General features: G+C 30.1%; 2 protein-coding genes across 2 annotated transcripts; both read right to left on the reverse strand.

The window, feature by feature from the left end:
* Positions 1-291: 291 nt before the first annotated feature.
* LOC111707603 (uncharacterized) lies at positions 292-3,854 on the reverse strand. Its single transcript, XM_023480737.1, has 6 exons — positions 3,810-3,854; positions 3,476-3,539; positions 2,536-2,626; positions 1,081-1,192; positions 861-901; positions 292-402 (listed from the first exon to the last, which is right to left on the reverse strand). The coding sequence occupies exons 2-6, from the start codon at positions 3,535-3,537 to the stop codon at positions 307-309; spliced, it is 402 nt and encodes a 133-aa protein (XP_023336505.1). The 5' UTR covers positions 3,538-3,539; positions 3,810-3,854; the 3' UTR covers positions 292-306.
* A 2,857-nt stretch (positions 3,855-6,711) lies between these two features.
* On the reverse strand, positions 6,712-12,379 carry LOC111707602 (uncharacterized). The gene is made up of 9 exons (XM_023480736.1): positions 12,293-12,379; positions 11,557-11,647; positions 10,871-10,982; positions 10,654-10,694; positions 10,508-10,579; positions 8,789-8,876; positions 7,952-7,991; positions 7,216-7,413; positions 6,712-6,824 (listed from the first exon to the last, which is right to left on the reverse strand). Exons 1-9 carry the CDS (start codon positions 12,352-12,354, stop codon positions 6,752-6,754), a joined length of 777 nt encoding a protein of 258 aa, XP_023336504.1. The 5' UTR covers positions 12,355-12,379; the 3' UTR covers positions 6,712-6,751.
* Positions 12,380-20,773: the final 8,394 nt, after the last annotated feature.

Here is a 20,773-nt window from a genome sequence, read left to right on the forward strand (position 1 = left end):
CTCATATTACATATATTTGGTGAAATTTGATATTTTTTTCCAAAAACAGAGGGTCTGAGGAGGTCGGCCCGGCGTCTAAGACTAGGTTTCAGACTCTTAGATTCTACCCGGGTTGCATATTGCAAGGAAATTTTGGTAAAAAAGAAAGGGAAAAAAATGCGCAAATTTAAAGTTACAACAATAAGTTTCAAAATTATAAACAGAAAATTTATGTTTTCTTACAATATAAGGTTTCTAATGCTGGAGTCTTTTCTAAAGCTTTTATTGGGTCTAAATGAGCAGTTAAGCCTGGCTTTACAGTTTTATCTAGGAGTTTATATGATTTCTTACCACAAATACATCAAGCTGTCTTCTCAGATCAGTTGTTTGATGAATTGGGCTAAATTTGCGATCTTTATCATCCTAAAAACACAGAAGATTAACTTTAAGTATTTTAGAGATTGGGGTATGCAGGTTGCAGATTGCAGAGGTTAGGTCCTTCTAAAAGAAGACTAACTTTAATTGATTTAAGAGGTCACAGTTAGAACCAGCCTTTGGGTCAGGCCATGGTATTTATAATGTTAAAGAGAGTGTTCGCAAAAAATGTAAGGGGGTAAAGGCTTATGTCAAAAACTAACGATGTTGATTGTTACTAATCTTATTTCTATCTTTTGAGTCTATAAGGAGAAAATAGTTAGAAATGTCTTATACATAAGAACCTGGCACCCATACACATTCAGAAAACTGCAACATTCGACTTGGATCATTTAAAAATCTATTTAATTCCAAACAAATCATTCAAATATTACAACCTATAGTTATCAATAATTTTTTGACTCATTTTTTGCTAACACTCCCTTTAAAGTAATCAGTTTTATTACCTTTATTATTAAAATACCATTTAATTTTAGATCAAAACCTCCTGAAAATTTTTAAAAGATTACAATAAAAAAACAATTAAAATTCATCTATTACATTTTACAAATAATTTTAAGGTTCATTATTCAGTTAAACACAAAATAAAAGTTTTACTTATTTATTGACAACAGCATTTGTTTCAATCTTTGTTAATATGAAATCATATATTTTTCAAAAACTAACCATTTTTGGAAATTGATGAATCTCTGAATAGAACTGCGGTATCTTTAAATAGTTGTTTTATCATGGTTTCTGTTTCTCTTTGAACAACACTATCAGATCCTTTAACATGTTGCTGAAAAATAAAGTATTTGATATAATACATAATATCACAATTAGGACTATGTGGTAAAACAATCATTAGATTTGGTCCATCCTATTCTGATTAAATTATTTTTATTTCTAGGGGATGGAACTGATTATTCTTTGCTAGAGTTCCTTTTCCCTCCTCACTGCTGAGCTTAAGTTGGCAAAGATTTTTGCATTTCTTTATTGCAACCTTTTTTATTACGCAATTACTCTTAATTATAGGCCAGACATTGTTAACTTCTTGGACACAATCAGGTGTAAACCAAATTTTAATTTAAACTATTGCTGAGAGCATGAGAAGCTGGCAGCAGGGCTGATTACATGTTCATCCTGCCAGCAAGCTAAGACCAGGTTAAAGTTGAACTACATCAGGACAAGTTTTAGGATAGTAAAGTACATTCCTTCTTGAAATAAAACATGGTCCCATCATATCAGTATACAGTCTCCTGCAGCTGTTCTCCTTGTTAAAGGAGACATGAATGAACTGGTTCTGAATTTGCTTTGTAATGGTGGGCTGCAGTATCCTCCTGGTCATATTACCTACCCTTTGAACTTGTATTCTGTATTCTGCTAACTAACAAAGCTTTTTAGAGTTTTAGGGTTATTTTGAACACCATTTTTGGACCTTCCTTAGCTTTTTTTTTTTTTTGGCTCATAGGGTAATCACTTTTGCCCTGTATTCAGAGCAGGGTGAACCAAATCTGATAATTTTATTACGTAACCCTACACGGTAGTTTTACACATCCAGTGTCCAAATTTAATGAATTTGAGCATGGCTTAAATCTTCCAAAAACCGGTTTCAATTGAGCGCCAGGTTAAATCTTGAAAAATTGAATACAATTCATAGTGGAATTAACCATATTTGAGTGGCGGCTTAAGATTAAGCCTCGGCTTTAATTCTTAAAATTTGGCCTCAATAGCCTCTGATCCAATCAGGGTTAACTCACATGCCTAGTGAGTACTCAGGGCCAATAAAAATAGCAAAGGAGATAAGATCAATCTATCTATCTGTCTATTTAATTGTTATTATCAAATTAGAGATCTTTATGTAAACTATCTGCAAATACTAATGGCTTTGTTGATTTATATCCAAACTACAGAACATAACATCCTAGAGACAATTTGATATTAATTTCATCATGATTGAGTAATAACAAAGCTTCTGCGAGTAAAAAGTTTGAAGTGTTTAACACCTGTTGTTAGGAACATTTTCTAATTACTTTATCTTTGGAACCCCAAATCCAGCTGAAGGCTGTAGTTCTAGACCTTTAGTAACAATCAATATAAAAGCATGCCCAGCCCTAACTATAGGTAAAATTCTTTTCTTACTTTCATAGCATTCCACACATATTTATCTAGATAGACTCCAACTTCTACTGTTCTCCTGCTGTAGTTTTTAACTCCTCTGTTATCCACTTTTCTAGATGATAAATACAATGTTGTGTAAATTTTAAAAGTTGCACAATTTAGAATAACTATAAAAATCGAGTTTTTGTTCTTAGATTGCAAAGGTTACATTTAGTTGCTAAAATTTGCTTTATTTGCCAAATATTTCAATCTTTTTCTTTATTTTGTAGAACCGTATCACTGTGTATACCAATCTTTTTAGCAAAATCTTTGCAATATGCACTAAGGCCTAACTTGGCATGCCTAATCTACGTAAATTGGCGTACCTTTAAAATTTGCTATAAAAATATTGTGATGGCAATATTCTTGTACTCTGTATCAAACCAGCATAGTGAATAAACCAATGAATTAAACTTCAGGTATTCATTTATAGAGACAAATCCTCAGTTAAATAGACTAAAAGACTTTGATATAAAGCACTGTAAATTTCAAGCATGAATCTATATAATGTTTCTAGATGATAAATACACTGTAAATTTCAAGCATGAATCTATATGATAAATACACTGTAAATTTCAAGCATGAATCTATAATGTTTCTAGATGATAAATACACTATACATTTCAAGCATAAATCTATATAATGTTTCTAGATGATAAATACACTGTAAATTTCAAGCATAAATCTATATAATGTTTCTAGATGATAAATACACTGTAAATTTCAAAAATGAAACTATATAATGTTTCTATTCATGATTATGATTTTTAATTTTTATTATTCTATGTATTTTCAACCTAATCTATCTCTTACAAATTATTTGCCTGATCAGTTCAGCAGTTTAGAGGTTATTTGAAACAAACAGATGGATAATAAATTTTAAACAGATTATATATAGATGGGATTTAAAAATATTGAATACCTTTGTCCTTGAATGATAGTTACAGCTTGGCTAAACACACAGAAAAGAATCAAAAAACTCATTTCTGAAATATATAATGGCAACTTTTAAAAATTTGTATGAAATACTTCAGTCCTCGTTGTTTAAATCAATACAATGTAGAAGACCTTCGACCTACCAAGTTATCAAACAGCATGGATAAACATAAATTTGTAAAGAAGCTGTCAATTAACAGCTTCTCTTTGTTTACTTGTAAACTTTAAAGCAAATATTATTTCTTGTTGTTTTGATAAATGTAAGTTTTCTTAAGACCAAAATCATGATAGAAATTAAAGGCCAAACTTAAAATTACTACTGTTGTTGTTTTCATTTGAAAAGTCTAAGTAGAATAAAGATCAGTTTTGCTTTAATCTTGCATAGCAGAAATTCAAATGAATTAATAATAAATGTTTTATGATGATTTTTACAATTGAACTGATCAATAGAAATGTCTTTTCAATATTATAAAATTGTCAAAAACTCATAAAATCAGTAGTGATCGATTTCAATTCATGATAATTCCTGCAGAAAAAACTTTGCAATGAATTCATAACTGATTAGTGTCAAATTGGATTCTTACTTGAGGTAGGGTTGTGAGTATAGAAATTGTCTTTAACCAGTAACTAAATAACAAATCTCTCTGTTTCTCAACAGTTTTTTTCCTGTAATTTTCTTCAGATGCACTTAAAGATACTTATGATGTATTTTTAAATCCGATTCTTTTTATTTTAGTTTAATTTTAAGCCCCTCTATTAAATAGTTAAATACCTTTTTCTCTTCACAAAATATTCTGGAAATATCCTTTCTTTTAAATTTAAAAATTTATACAGTTAATACATACAATTTCATACAGCACAGGAAAGGTAAAAAATTGACATACTTCACCTCTCTATACTGTTGTGAATTTTTCAACCCTTTTGAGAGAATTGAACAGTGGTGTTAGTAAAAACAGGAAATACATTTATGAATTTAGCCTCTCACTACAGGAACCCCAGTATTGGATTGCCATAACTTCAACCTTTTCCTAATTACAATTCCTAGGCAAATTGTAAATGCAAGAAACTTCTAAACTACTGAATTGTGAAAAAATGATGAAAAGAATGAAAACTTGTCTGGTTTCTATAATCTATTCCTGTAAAGATAAAATTGGATTGCGTCAAATGCCTGTAAAGCCATTAATGGTTTTTTCAAAATTTGACTAGCTTTAACAAGAATTGTTTCATTTTTTCTTATGTTTTTTAATACACAATTTGAAAGAAAATTTTTGTCAGATGATTTTAGGTTTTTAGGATAAAGCCGATAAATGATAAATTTGAGGGCTCCATAAGTTCTAACGTATATTTTTTTTGTTTGAACTTCGTATAATACTATATAAACATTTTTATTTTTTTTTTACTTTCAACATAAAAACTCTTCTTAAAATTGTAAGGAACACTAAACATGTTTTACCTTAAATGATTTAGACATTTTTTGAGATACAGGAAATGTTTTTTTAGTTTCATATTTATAACAAAATACAATTTTTAGTGACTATAGAAAATTGATACATTTTTTACAATATTCATCTTCTCTGTTAACCCTTATTTACTTTATTAAACTGATAAAGCAATTTGTATTTCTCATTCTGGAAGGTATGTAGAATGCTTTTATTTTTTTTTTAACATGATCTGAGCTGAAAACTAAAGAAATTAATGCTTGATCCTTTCTTTTTCTTAATCTCGAGACTAACTTAATCTTGTACTTATATCCTAAAAAATGTATAAAATTTAACCATTTAAAGTTGCATATATAAAGCCAAGAAATTTGAAATTTTTCGCGCCATTTAAGAATATATACAGAAACGGGAGGGACTCTCTAATTTAAATAACTAGCTTTTGATTTGAGTTATAGGGATTAAGGATATCTCATTCTAAAGTTTTCAGCTCTAATTCAGCTGTAATATTTTCCCCATTCTTTTTGCTGAATTTCAAGCCTGAATTTGTTGTTTTGTAAAAGTTTACATAAACATATAAATTCAAAAAGCAAATTTAGTTGTGTAAAAGTGTTCACATTTTTATGCTGGTTTACCTTTTCTCCTAGATCTTTCAAAATCATATTTCAAAATAGTTATCCTTCTATCCCCAAGTGGGAGCAAACAAATTGCATGGTTTAAACAATGTCAGAGCTTGGAACTTATGTATTTAATACTCAATTTCCCAACCCCTTGATCTTGATCCATTGTAAGCACTTTTATTTTGATGATCTTTAAAAACCATATACTTCATATTTTCATAATCAAAGCTCCCTTTAAACAATTATACTGCAGGTTGGATTGTCTATCGTTATAAAAAATGATAATAAATCAATCACAATAAACTAACCATTTTTTTTGAACTTTTAAAATACAAAAAAGAAAACACCAATACAATCATTTTTGAAAAGATTTTCACTGATGACTGAGTTTTATGACAATTACTTTCAATTTTTTTTATGAAGATAAGTTAATGAATGTCATCTTAAATGTTTTTTTTTACAGAGAGAAATAACCTGAATGTTTGCTGACCCACTATTTTTCTGATCTAAGGGTTTTCCAACCAAAAAATGTATGTTGTCTAAAAATGGTTGTGTCTAATAGAAGTAAGTCAATTGAGATGTATGGACTACAATACATAGGACAGACAACAATATCTTTAGATTAATGAGTGATAGAACACATTGGTTTCAGTAGAAATTTCCAACTGAACCAGCCTACAGCAAAATATTTTGACATTTCTTTTTGGACAGGAACTTTACCATCTAAAAGTAAGCATACTAGCAAGCAAGATTTGGGACCTTTGAATATGTATACTCGAGGTATAAGCACCTATGCACATCATAGACTTTATGACTGAACTGTGAGAAATGAACAGAGGAAAATATTTTTTATTTAATTGTAAACTGTAATTTAGTATTACCCCCACCCCAATGTTCATAAAAGTTTGTTAATTAGATCGACCCCCACCACCACTTTATAAGCATACACATTAACAGTAGTTTCTTTTGAAACTCTTTATGACAGAAACAATCTCAAGGCATTATAATTGTCCTAAAACCTTCTCTAAAATAATTTTCAAAAAAAAATGGAACTAACATCTACTTTAAGAGGTTTGAATTATCTTCAACACTAAATTTTATATAGATGAAGTTAATCTTTTTCAAAATTTTTGTAATTTGTTTATTATTCAACTTAAATTTGCAGATTAATTATTTCCAATTTTTATTACAACTACTTCCAACTTCTTAAACATAAAAACAGTTTCCATTTGTTTCCCTGTTACTCTCACGCCTGTCATATGCATCATCTATTTGCTTCCTACATAAAAATGATTATAATTGTTTGTACTTCGGTATTCAAATTGGTCCTTTGCCACAATTTTGTCCATATTTGTTCCCTATAGAGGCCCCTTCTTCAAATTCTAGAAACCCTTTCATATTATCATTAGTTTCAAGCGTTTGCATTCATTTGTCTAAAGTTATAAAAAGTCATGTATAAACAACTTTGAGATGTGGCTCAAACATGGTTGGTTTCACTTGAAATTGTATTTAATGTTTCAATATTTGAGCTAGCCTTCAATTGAAATCAGTTTTTGAAGGATCAGTGCATTCAGCCGCTTATTTAGTAGAATAATGTCAAGGTGATACTGGCAAAAGAAGCAATAAAGAGAAAGGGGGATCGAGTAGGCTTGCATATTTTTATAACTTACCTTGAACAGGCACTCCATTTTGTATAATCATATCTAACAGTGGGAGTCATTATAGTTTTTCCTGAGCATCCTCTGGCAGATTTAGTTCCATCATGATCAGCTACTCCCATAAGATGTCCCAGCTCATGAGCAAACAATATGTGAGCCCAGTTATGTTTTCCATTCTTCAAACTCAGTGCCATCACTCCAACACCACTCCTTGTATTAGAGTTGATAAAGATGGGTAAGAACTAAGATTAGTCTTCGCAAGACAAATTGTAGAGGTTGTTCTAGATCTCTTAGAGTTGTAACTGTTTTATTAATACTTCACTGTATCTACACCGGCAAACTTCTTGGAACAGACTATATATATATATATACTGAGGATCGTCATGATAGACGTGAAACATTATGTTTAGTATAATTCTTTTTTTAATAAAAATGTGAAGTTAAAAATTGAAATATATATATATATATATCATTCAAATTTGTTACTTTATATCAACCTGTTCCTGGAGGTTGTTTAGCTCCTTTTTCACAACACCCAAAATGTAAGATGTGGACAAGAAAAAGAGTGTAAAAAGAAAATATTCAGAAGCATATTTTTACTTACAAGATAAGAGATATGTGTGTGTAAATTTATCAAAACATGCTTGTATGCAGCTGCAATTTTCAGTGTGCACTGTGTTGAGTTCAAGGTTTATGTAGCACATGAAATTGCAGCTAAATACAAGCAGCAATTCCTGTTTTTACTTACAAGTGGCAAACCCTATCAACATGAGAATATCCAGATGATCCTGAACATAAAAATAAGTTTTTAAACAAACTTTAAAATAAATTGAAAATTTTAATGAAATAGATGTTATCTGTCATCATATGATCTCTATAGTAACTATGGCTAGCTAAAACGGATTTTAGAATATTTTAAAATATTTTAAAGGAAAGAAAATCGCATGAAGGCTGCCAATCACCATAATTAAAATAGTTCGGTGCGAGAGCAGAAAAAATCTTTCAGGATCCATAATGAAAGCCCTAAAATACTCACATACAATTATCCTAAACTTAGCACTATTACAGGAAAGCTGTTACAGGAAGTCAAGAAAAGCTTGATCAGTAATTTAGGTTGTGTATAGTTTAGAAAAGAAATGTATTACTTCATTTCTCACACTATTAATGTTTTCCTTTTTTCCAGAGCCCGCAATTAAAAAAAATGGGAAAATATGGCTCTGGTCTGAGCTGTCGTTCTTATTTACGGCTTGAGCTTTCGGATTCAAGCTGCATCCCATTTTCCACAGAGTTGAGTTTCAAAAACCAGTTTAATATTCTATTTAGCGGATTTTCATGGTAGGAATTGGCGCATTCCGGGTATTTCTGAGAACAAGACTCAACATTGTGTATTATTTTCCACTAAAACCAACCAAGGTCGGTTTTATTTTCATTGAGCCTAAACTCCTTAGGTCTTGCAGCTGTCAATCATGTGACACAAGCTGTCGTTAGAGTTGGGTCTTAAAGTCGGGTTCAAGGAATTATGACTCAAGCAGAAGCTTTTAAACCGTGGGCTCAGGAGGAAAACATTTCTCTTTTAGGTTATTACCTCCTCTATTATTTCCAGTCAGAAGGAAACTTATGTCATAACTATTCCTTTTTTTGTCATCAGGGTTGTTTCTTGATTCAGCATATTTCTGAGATGAAATGAAAAACAAATTTCAGATGTAAATTGTTTCTTCAATATAGAATATGTCTAAAAATGTGCTCAATCTTGTGTGGGCAGAAGTTGTGAAATAGGGTAAACATTTTGCCCAAAAAATTCTTGTGCACAATTTACCTTGGACATTAAATTCCTTAAATATTGCGGGATAATTTTAGTAAATAAGAAAGGGGGAAAAATGTGCAAATCGGAAGTTAACTCTCATGGTACCCAGCTATTTTTTTTACCATACTAAAGCACCAACAGGGGGTCAATTTGGCCCCACAACATTTTTTAATGTTTTAGGAATTTTTCTTTCTCTATATTATAGATTATTATTTTAGATCTATGAAGAAAAAAATTGATATCACTATTTATTCATTAAGTAAATTGGCTTTAAATTTGTTATGCACCATTCCTTGGATTTTTGCTTTCTGTAGTGTATTATATGTCTACCTTTCTTTCTAAATTATCATTTTTCTTTTTATATCTATACTATTATTACATTTATTTATATTTCATTTATTCAAGCATTGCTGGTGAAAAAAATTTATGATAAAAATTTTTGAAAAAGAATTTTTTTAAATTTTAAATTTTTAATTCTTTATAGCCTATTACATCCCCCGGCCACCCATGAGTGTCCACACAAAAATTCAGCCCATTCGGTCAAGCATTTTGGCTGGCTATATGCAACATATATATGAATGTCTTGTTTTATTGTATAGATTTGTAATCTATAAAATAAAACATTCTTATATAAATATATATATATGTTGCCTGTAGCCCACCAAACGGCTGGACCGATTGGGCTGAATTTTTTTGTGGACACCCATATAGATTGAAAAAAATCAAAAATGAATTTTTTCCAAACTAATTTTTTTTCCAAATTAAAAAATAAAAATTCCACAGGCAATGCAGGGCTGTTCAGCTTGTATAAACTAATATGGAATATGTGCTATAATTAGTATGTGTGTATATATAAAGTAAGATTTTTTAAATTGTAGGTTTAAAGGTATACATTTTTTTCTTTTTTTTTCTTTTTATAATTTTTGTAATTTTCGGTTTTTCAGTTTTGTTATTATTTTGAGATATTTTGTGTACCTTGTAGTCTTTGGAACTTTATACGACTATAAAGTATCCAACATTACCCATACATCTATATTTTCTATATTCTTCCTATTCTTCCTTTTTTTTTAAATTGTGGGAATATTTTCACACGGTGTCCAAAAGTTAAATTCCTTGCATCAGTGACACATTATTGGATGACTGTTGCCGCCTGCAGTAAAATTTTCACTTTTAAGACCCAAAAGGGGTCAAATTTGCCAATTTCGATGAAAAACAAATTTTTGAAAAAACTTTATTTTCAGAAATAAATCTTTTATCCAAAATAATAGTTGCGCTAGAATTTCAGTGGGGGTTCGTTGGGACATTTTTTGAGTTAGTGAGTAAAAACAAAACCCTGGGTCAATTTGACCCCCTGTTGGTCCTTTGAGGGTTAAGTAACACAGCAATAAGTTTCAAAATTTCTCATCCTGGTGACTTTGCTAAGGCTGTTATTGGGTCTAAATGAGCAGTTAAGTCTGGTTTTACAGTTTAATAGGAGTTAACATTTGAAAAATCTCTAACCTGGAAAACGTCAAGTTGTCTTCCTTGATCAGTTGTTTCATGTATCGGGCTAAATTCACGATCTTTATCGTCCTAAACACACATTTTTTTGCAGCAGTGGGGTCCTAATATCTTATTAATCAAATTTAGGAAATCAGTTTCATTACCTTTATAATCATAATACCATTTACAACAAGATCAAAACCCCCTGAAAATAATGGAAAAAACAATTTTATATAAAATTAATTTTAAATCATCTAATACATTTTTCAAATGAAATTAAGTTTGAATACTTTGTTAAAATCAGAATAAAATTATTACTTGACTACAGCATTTGTATTAATGTTTGTTAATATGAAATCATATATTTTTTTAAAAACTAACCATTTTTGGAAATTGATGAATCTCTGAATAGAACTGCGGTATCTTTAAACAGTTGTTTTATCATGGTTTCTGTTGCTCTTTGAACAACACTATCAGATCCTTTAACATGTTGCTGAAAAATAAAGTATTTCATACTCATATATTAAGAATAGTAGAAAGGAACTTGAATATCGTCTTCCCCCTGGAAACTGTAAAAATCCAAACCAAACAAAAAACCCCTGCTAACACATTCATTCCTGTTTTAAGGATTTTTGATAATAAAAACGACATTTTAATACTTTATAGGAACACAGTTTGTAAGGGAAATATTAAAAGAAAAAAGAAAAAAATGAAAAACTAACGAATAGAACACATTCTTAAAAATGTTGAAACAATATTTAAATTAACAAAAGATGGACAAACACAAATTGGTTGAAAAATACAGTCTAATTCCAGGAACTAATTTCATATCTTAAGGAATAAAGTCTTTGCTCCAAACTCATTCTAGAACTTCAGGAATAAACAATTTAAACATGCCCAGCTCTAACTATAAACATGCCCAGCTCTAACTATAAACATGCCCAGCTCTAACTATAAACATGCCCAGCTCTAACTATAAACATGCCCAGCTCTAACTATAAGTAAACATGCCCAGCTCTAACTATAAACATGCCCAGCTCTAACTATAAGTAAAATTCTTTTCTTACTTTCATTGTATTCCACACATATTTATCTAGATAGACTCCAACTTCTACTGTTCTCCTGCTGTAGTTTTTAACTCCTCTGTTATCAACTTTTCTAGATGATAAATACAATGTAAATTTCAAGCATGAATCTATACTGTTTCAAGATGATAAATACACTGTAAATTTCAAGCATGAATCTAAAATGTTCCTAGATGATAAATACACTGTAAATTCCAATCATGAATCTATATAATGTTCCATAGATGATAAATACACTGTAAATTTCAAGCATGAATCTATAATGTTCTTAGATGATAAATACACTGTAAATTCCAAGCATGAATCTTTAATGTTCTAAGATCATAAATACACTGTAAATTTCAAGCATGAATCTATATAATGTTCCTAGATGATAAACGCAATGTAAATTTCAAGCATGAATCTATATAATTCTTCTAGATGATAAATACACTGTAAATTCCAAGCATGAATCTATAATGTTTCTAGATGATATATACACTGTAAATTCCAAGCATAAATCTTTATAATGTTCCTAGATGATAAGTACACTGTAAATTTCAAGCCTGAATCTCTGAGATCTGTGTGCTAATCCATAGTTTTGAAATATTAATCATCATGATGACTTTAAAATTAGACTTTTGATACTGTTTATTTCCAAACTATTTTTGCATAGCAGACAATCTACCAAAGTATATAAATTTAAAGATGGGATTTAAGAATATACAATATTGAATACCTTTGTCCTTGAATGATAGTTACAGCTTGGCTGAAAACACAAAAAAGAATAAAAAAATTCATTTCTGAAATATCAAATGAAAAAAATAGAAAATTTGCCAAAGTAACCAGTAACAAAACAATTGTTTACAAATATATTTTTTTTGAATCTTTATAGAATATTTTAAATCAAAATTATTAAAAACAAATATAATTTTATCAGCTTTGGCTAAAGAAGCATAAACCAAAATTAAACCAACGGCCAAGTTTAAAGATTTGAGCCGCGGCTCAAATACGGTTGGATCACTTGAAATTTAATTCAATTTTTCAATATTTAAGCCGGCGTCTAGTTGAAACCGGTTTTTGGTGGGTTTAAGACTCAGCACAAATTCATTAAATTTGGACTCTGAAAGTTTAAACCAAATCCAAATGTGCTTTTAAACCAAAGTTTCATTTTTTTTTTAATTTCAAATAATACTTAATGTATGCTTCAGAATAATTTGTATTTCAAATTTTTAAAAAAAAAAAAATTAAAGCTTTGCCCTGTGTTTTGAAAACAACAGAAACATTACTGTTTTGATAAAGAAACCGAACTACAATGAAAATTTAAAAAATCCATTTAATTTAAATACAGGAATTTTAAAATTAAATGATTTATTATAATATTTTTTACAACTCAACAATTCTAATAAAAATGTCTTCTTTCAAATATAAAAATGTCAAACCTTGAAAGTCATAAAATCAGTTTTCTTTCTAATTCATGATATATATTAGACACATGATATATATCAGACACATGATATATATCAGACACATGATATATATCAGACGCATAAAATATATATCAGACACATGATATATATATCAGACACATGATATATATCAGACACATGATATATATCAGACACATGTAATATATATCAGACACATGTAATTTTGCAAATCATTTGTTTTTATAATGATTGCAGAAAAAGTAGATTGTTCACAAAGGATAAATGAACAAAATGAAATAAAACTGAATGTGCCAATAAATGTAAATTATCTAATAGGGCGTGTTGATCTCAATATTATTTGTGAAACCTCTATCTGATCAATACTGTAGAAATTATTTTCGTTTATCTAGTATTTAATTCTTATAATTCCTTTCTATTTTCCTACAGTAACAATGCGCAAGGCACTTTTACAGAAAAATTGCACAATTAAAAATTACCATCTTTCAAAATTATAAACATTGATATTTAATTTATACTTGATCAGACATTGCTTTTAATGGTATTGTTGTGAATGATGCATTGCCTTTTTGAATATATTGCAGTTTTTCTGCATCTATCAGAAAAATGTATGCAAATTCTCTATTACTCTCTTTATAAAAGCAAAACTCGTGTTCACAAAGGAACTGCTGACAGTTTTTTTCCTCAAAACCATTTATTGTTAACATATTTCATTTAAATTTTTTTTTCCAATAAAAAGGAAATTGAGTTTTTGCCACCAACTCAAATATTCTAATTAAGATTGTCTATTCAATGAATTTTTGATTTAGTTTTGTGATGCCTAGAGGAAACCTGTAATCTTTAGTTTAGTTTTGTGATGCCTAGAGGAAACCTGTTATGTTTAGTTTAGTTTTGTGATGCCTAGAGGAAACCTGTTGTCTGTAGTTTAGTTTTGTGATGCATAGAGGAAACCTGTTATCCTTAGTTTAGTTTTGTGATGCCTAGAGGAAACCTGTTATCTGTAGTTTAGTTTTGTGATGCCTAGAGGAAACCTGTTATCCGTAGTTTAGTTTTGTGATGCCTAGAGGAAACCTGTTATCCTTAGTTTAGTTTTGTTATGCCTAGAGGAAACCCGTTATCTGTAGTTTAGTTTTATGATGCATAGAGGAAACCTGTTATCCTTAGTTTAGATTTGTGATGCCTAGAGGAAACCTGTAATATGTAGTTAAGTTTTGTGATGCCTAGAGGAAACCTGTTATCCGTAGTTTAGTTTTGTGATGCCTAGAGGAAACCTGTAATCCGTAGATTAGTTTTGTGATGCTTAGAGGAAACCTGAAATCCGTAGTTTAGTTTTGTGATGCATAGAGGAAACCTGTGATCCGTAGTTTAGTTTGGTGATGCCTAGAGGAAACCTGTTATCTGTAGTTTAGTTTTGTGATGCCTAGAGGAAACCTGTTATCCGTAGTTTAGTTTTGTGATGCCTAGAGGAAACCTGTTATCTGTAGTTTAGTTTTGTGATGCATAGAGGAAACCTGTTATCCTTAGTTTAGTTTTGTGATGCCTAGAGGAAACCTGTTATCTGTAGTTCAGTTTTGTGATGCCTAGAGGAAACCTGTTATTTGTAGTTTAGTTTTGTAATGCCTAGAGGAAACCTGTAATCCGTAGTTTAGTTTTGTAATGCCTAGAGGAAACCTGTAATCCTTAGTTTAGTTTTGTGATGCCTAGAGGAAACCTGTTATCCGTAGTTTAGTTTTGTGATTCTTAGAGGAAACCTGTTATTTGTAGTTTAGTTTTGTGATGCCTAGAGGAAACCTGTAATCCGTAGTTTATTTTTGTAATGCCTAGAGGAAACCTGTAATCCTTAGTTTAGTTTTGTGATGCCTAGAGGAAACCTGTTATCCGTAGTTTAGTTTTGTGATGCCTAGAGGAAACCTGTTATCCTTAGTTTAGTTTTGTGATGCCTAGAGGAATCCTGTTGTCCGTAGAATTCTTCTGAATCAGACAAAACAAAAACTTAACAATGACGATCTCAATGTCGTCGTTATTCTCATGTTTATTTGGAAACCCTGTAAATCAAAAACAGATTGTCTGTACAAAAATTTAGCTTAGAAAGGGTAAAGATATCTTTGATTTTGTCATGGATTTATATATTATAAGTATTTTTGGGTAATTTATTTAACAACATTTAGAGGGGCTGATATATCTCATGATTCAATTCATCATTTAAATATTTGACCTTCAAATATTTTATTTTTTATTGAGACATAATTAATTATTATTTTTTACTTTTATTTTATGTTCAGATGATCGAACTTTAAACATAAAAAGTTACACATGTTTACAATTTATGAATGTTTTACATAAAATTTGAGTTTTTTTCGATGATCTTAAATCAGTTAATGCAAGAGGAAAAAGCTAAGGTTATACTTCATTAAAAGAGCCAAACATTGTATAGGACCAAATGGAATTGAGTCTTTGCCACAAACTCAAATTTTCGAATCCCTATTTCTTTAAAACCTAAATGTATCAACCTCTAACATGTTTGGTTGCGAAGATATTGGGATTAGAAAATCAGAATATGTGGCATAGACTGAATTTCTTTGCAGTCAAAATTGTAATGCTATTAAAAAAACAAATTAACAAATTTATATATTTTAAAATGTTTTCTTCTTTCAGAATTCGATATAAAACTGCGTCAAATTTATACGAAAATTCAAATATATACAATCATGTATAAAAGCTGCAGTATAAAACAGATCATATTCCACAAATACGAAACCAATCTGAAAACGACGATCACAGGTTTGCTCAAATTATAATTTTCAAGTTTTTATTTTGCATATTTAATGGATATAATTGATAATATTATTACATACAAAATTCTGTTAAGTTCGTATCGACCACTATAACTTCAGCGAATGGCAGTGCAGTATACTGGTCATGTGATTTCTGTCTTCATCACGTGACCAGTATACTGCACTCTCATTGGCAGAAGTTCTTGTGACACAATACGAAATTTTTAATAATATAATCAATTATATCTATTTAAAATGCAAAATAAAAAAAAATGATAATTTGAGCAAACCTGAGATTCTAAGGTTTCTGTGGTATATAATCGATTTCAGATTGTTTGCGTATTTGCTGAATATAATCTGTTTAAACCTACTACTTTTACGCAAAATTTCATTTAAATGCATTTTCGTATAATTTTGACACAGTTTTATATCAATTTCTCGAGACAGGAACATCAGATGTCTTATATTTATGGTTCAACGCCTGAGATTCTCAGATTTTATTCTATACCCCCTTTCATTTTTCCTTTACAGTCCCTTTAAAAGACAAATACTATAACAAAATACTAGCAAATTACACGAATTTAAAGGGGCTGTAGCATAGTTTCAGATGGCCTTCATGTGAAGATGGCTAATTCATTCTTGGTCAGAAAAAGCTTTTAACCCTAAACAGAAGGGGGGGGGGGCGTCAAATGTTCCCGCCCTCTAGTTTTTTTGTCCAAGCACTCTCATTTTTACACTATCATCGTAAAATTTCGTGACTTTTAATGAATAGAAATTTAAAGGATTTTTTGTAAAATGTTTTTTTTCCATGCATAGGGTAAAGTACACAGGGCGGTAAAAAGTCCGGTCCGTGTTAACAAAATTTTAAACATCCGTTTTTTGAGGTTAAAGCTACAGATCTAAAAACTATATTTTAAAAGGCCCTTGAAAAATGGATGTTATAGAAGCATGCGTCACACTTTGATATTTGTTTAAAACAAGAAAAAAATATATTTTACATTTTTTGAGCCTTTTTTGGCAATTTTTTTAACCCTCCCTAGCATCCAAACAATTACCATTATCGGTCTAATTTTTTTTTTTAATGAGCTGGCCTTAAATAAATTGGGCTATGAACTGAACATGCATTTCAACCCTATGCCTATTCTCTAAGGCCTTTTTCTAGGGGGGGGGAGCATGGGACGCCCCCCCCCCAGCTATACATAGATTCAGAACCTCCAGCCTTTATAGTGTTAAGGGAACCATTGAGAATCGGTTATTGGCATGAAGGGTAAATATTATTCTAAATAAGGATTTTATTAAAGAACATGAACATTTTTAACATAACTTCAGAATGTCAAAAAACCAAGAATGAATGTTTGCAGAAAACTGAAAATGGAGTCTGGGAAAAATCATTATCAATGAGATGCTATCGGAGACCCCCAGAGTTTTATTAGAAACCCCCAGATTTCATTGGAGACTCTCAGATTTTAGTTGGACACCAAGATTTTATTGGAGACCCTCATGAAAAGCAATGAGGTCTCTAATGTAAATCTGGGATCTCAGATGAAAAGGTTGGGGTATTCAATGAAAATCTTGGGATCTCCAATAAAAATCTAAGGGTTTTCGTTAAAAATTTAGGGGTCCCCCTCCAATGATAATCTAGGGGTCGCTGATGAAAATCTGGGTGTATCTGCTAGGACGATTAATCAGGTCTCCGAAGTCTTTAACAGTATAATATGATAAACCTATTATTTTTTTCTAAAAGTTGTTAGTTCATCGTCAAAAAATACTAACAATCAACCACTAGTTTATTTTAAATATAATGTAAACAATAAATATGTAACTTTCCTTTTCCTTTTATTTTTTTAAAAATATTTTTAAGAATTTAGAAATGTTCCATCAACCTCTATTTTTGGAAGTTTTCAAATATTTTCTCCTTAAACACTTAATAATTTATCTATGAAATGTCTTATCTCTGAATAACCTATCTATAAAATTTCTTTCTATAAAATGTCCTATCTATGAAATGTTCTGTCTATAAAATATCCTATCTAAGAAAGGAATTGAGACTTTGCCACAAACTCTGAATTTCAAATCCCAATATCTTTTTGACCCAATGACCTAGATCTCAGATATTTAAAACTATGAATTCTTTTAGATTAAATTATCAAAGTTTGAAATACCAAAGGCTTAAGCCAATATTTTTCTAAGTTAAAGGGATTGGAAAATTCGAGTTTGTGGCAAAGACTCAATTCCTTTCTGTCTATGAAATGTGAAATGTCTATGAAGCGTTTTGTCGATGAAAAGTTTTGTCAATGAAAAGTCCTGTCAATGAAATGTCTTTCTTTGAAATGTTCTATCTTTGAAATGTCCTAACTATAAAATATCTTTATCTGAAATTCCTAACTATAAAATATCTTTATCTGAAATGTCCTAACTATAAAATCTCTTTATCTAAAATGTCCTAACTATAAAATTTCTTTATCTAAAATGTCCTAACTATAAAATCTCTTTATCTAAAATGTCCTAACTATAAAATATCTTTATCTAAAATGTCCTAACTATAAAATCTCTTTATCTAAAATGCCCCAACACCATCTGGCTACTGGGAAACTTCAACGCATGTTTTGAAAATTAACTATATAATTAAATATTCCCCCATAGAAAACACTTAGTTTGAAGAAAGCTGAGAGAAAACCGGATTCAGCTTGTTCTATTTGGCAGACTACAAGAAAAAGCTGTATTCTAGCGCCATCTAGTGTAAGAAATGTTTTTAATCTTCCTGATTCCGCTTGTACTCAAGTATACCTAAACTCTATTAACTCTATTATGCAGAGGCCAGAAATTAAATATTTGAAGTTATGAACAAAAGGTTTTCTTATACAAACTAACTGGAAAAGCAAAGATAAATTTTTTTTTTATTATTTAAAAACATGATTAAGGGTTTTAAAACTGGACAACATGTTTTGCAAACATATTTTTATTTTCTAACAGCAAATGACACAAACAATATGATAATATCTATCTATGATGTTAGGTACTTTCCCAAAGGCCTTTTCCCAAGCGGTAACTTCCCAAGGGTATTTTCCAAGTGGCATCTGAGGCTGGCTAAACCATCCTAACTCCTTCGAGTACAGCAATTTAGACAATCCTTCTAAATTGTCAGGATTATTCCCTTTAAAACTTCTTGAACTTTAAAAACGCGCCTGGTATGAGTTCGAGTGCAAACGGAGAGCGCGGATGAAGAGAGCGCCTCAGACGAGTAGGAGCACGGCACCTGGAGACCCTGAAGAGCTCACTCTCTGCATGGCCACCAAAAAGAACTGTCGGGTTTCTTTATACCTTGTATTTTTCTTATAATTTTAAACTTATAATTTTTCAGATATTAAAATTGAGATCTTTTTCTACTGCTGAGAATCTCCAAGTATTACGTATAAGTTTTACATAGGCAACTTCCCAAATGTGCAATTTTCAAAGCGGCAGCTTCCTAGATTTTCATTTTCCCAAATGACAATTTCCTAAGTGGCAACTTCCCCATGAAGGAAAAGCTGCAACTTCCCAAATGTTCATTTTCCCAAGTAAAAATTTCCCAAGTGGTAACTTTCCCACAATGGAAAATCAGCAACCCACCAAATGTACATTTTCCCAAGCAACAATTTTCTTAAATAATTTACTATATTTTCTTTAAAACAAGTAATAACCGCAGCGCTCGGCCCCCTAGCTCATACTTCTTGCCTTAACTAACTGAGAGAAACTGAATGAATTTTTTTTAAGTTGCGTATTTTATAAAAGTTGCCACTTGAGAAATTGTCATTTGGGAAAATGTACATTCCGGAAGTTGCCGCTTGGGAAATTGTACATTTGGGAAGTTGCCACTAGGGAAATTGTCACTTGGGAAGTTGCCCTAGGGAAAATGTCTTTGGAAAAGTACCTAACACCTACAATATCTATCTATAGCTACAATATATTGTTTAAAAATAAATTTTACATGTATACAGTTCACGGTAGATTTTTGATATTTCAAAGTATGAAATACTCTATAGATTAGAAGACTTGAGTTTGTGAAAGTAACTTGTTCCTTTATATCTTTCTATATATATATATATATATATATATATTCTTTTTTAAAGTGAAATTTTTCATTTTACATTTTTACATAAATGTTGTATTACATTTTACAATTTTCCATTTGACACTTCACATGTTACGTTTTTACAACAATACTCTATTAACATTACATTTTCAATTTTACATTTTACCATTTCATATTTTACAATTTTACAAAATTTAATACTACATTTTAAAATTTTACCTCTTTCAATTTCCATTTTAACATTTTTATTTTAATATTTCACATTTTACAATTTTACCTTTACAATTTCACATTTTTACAGTTTCTTATTTTAATACTTTACATTTTACAATTTTACCTTTTACAATTTCACATTTTACATTTTTTATTTTAATATTTTACATTTTACAATTTTACCTTTTACAATTTCACATATTTACAATTTCTTATTTCAATATTTTACATTTTACAATTTTATCTTTTACAATTTCACAGTTTTACAGTTTCTTATTTTAATATTTTAAATTTTACAATGTTTCCTTTTACAATTTCACAGTTTTACAGTTTCTTATTTTAATTTTTTAAATTCTAGAATTTTACATTTTACAATTTAACGCCACTTTTGGATGGTTAGTTCAAATTAAATCGTTCCAAACAATGATTAAACACATCAACATCATATATAAAGATAACTATCGTCATGCAGTAATACACAAGTCTGCCAGTTGCGGTATTTAAAGCAACCCCAAGACTTGAAACGGTACTGTTTGTACTTCTGAATCTTATGTCATTGAAGCTCACTGTGAGGATGGCAAAAATTGCGCATAACGTAATTATAGTTGCTGATCTCAAGCATAAGTCTAGTAAAATCTTTGTAACAATTGTTCGCTTTGTGTGTTGAGCTTTGGCTGTTTGATCATCAGTCCTAACAGTTAGTTCTGCATCAG

The sequence above is a fragment of the Eurytemora carolleeae genome, unplaced genomic scaffold (assembly GCF_000591075.1).
Source record: "Eurytemora carolleeae unplaced genomic scaffold, Eaff_2.0 scaffold336, whole genome shotgun sequence".
In the NCBI taxonomy this organism is placed as follows: domain Eukaryota; kingdom Metazoa; phylum Arthropoda; class Copepoda; order Calanoida; family Temoridae; genus Eurytemora; species Eurytemora carolleeae.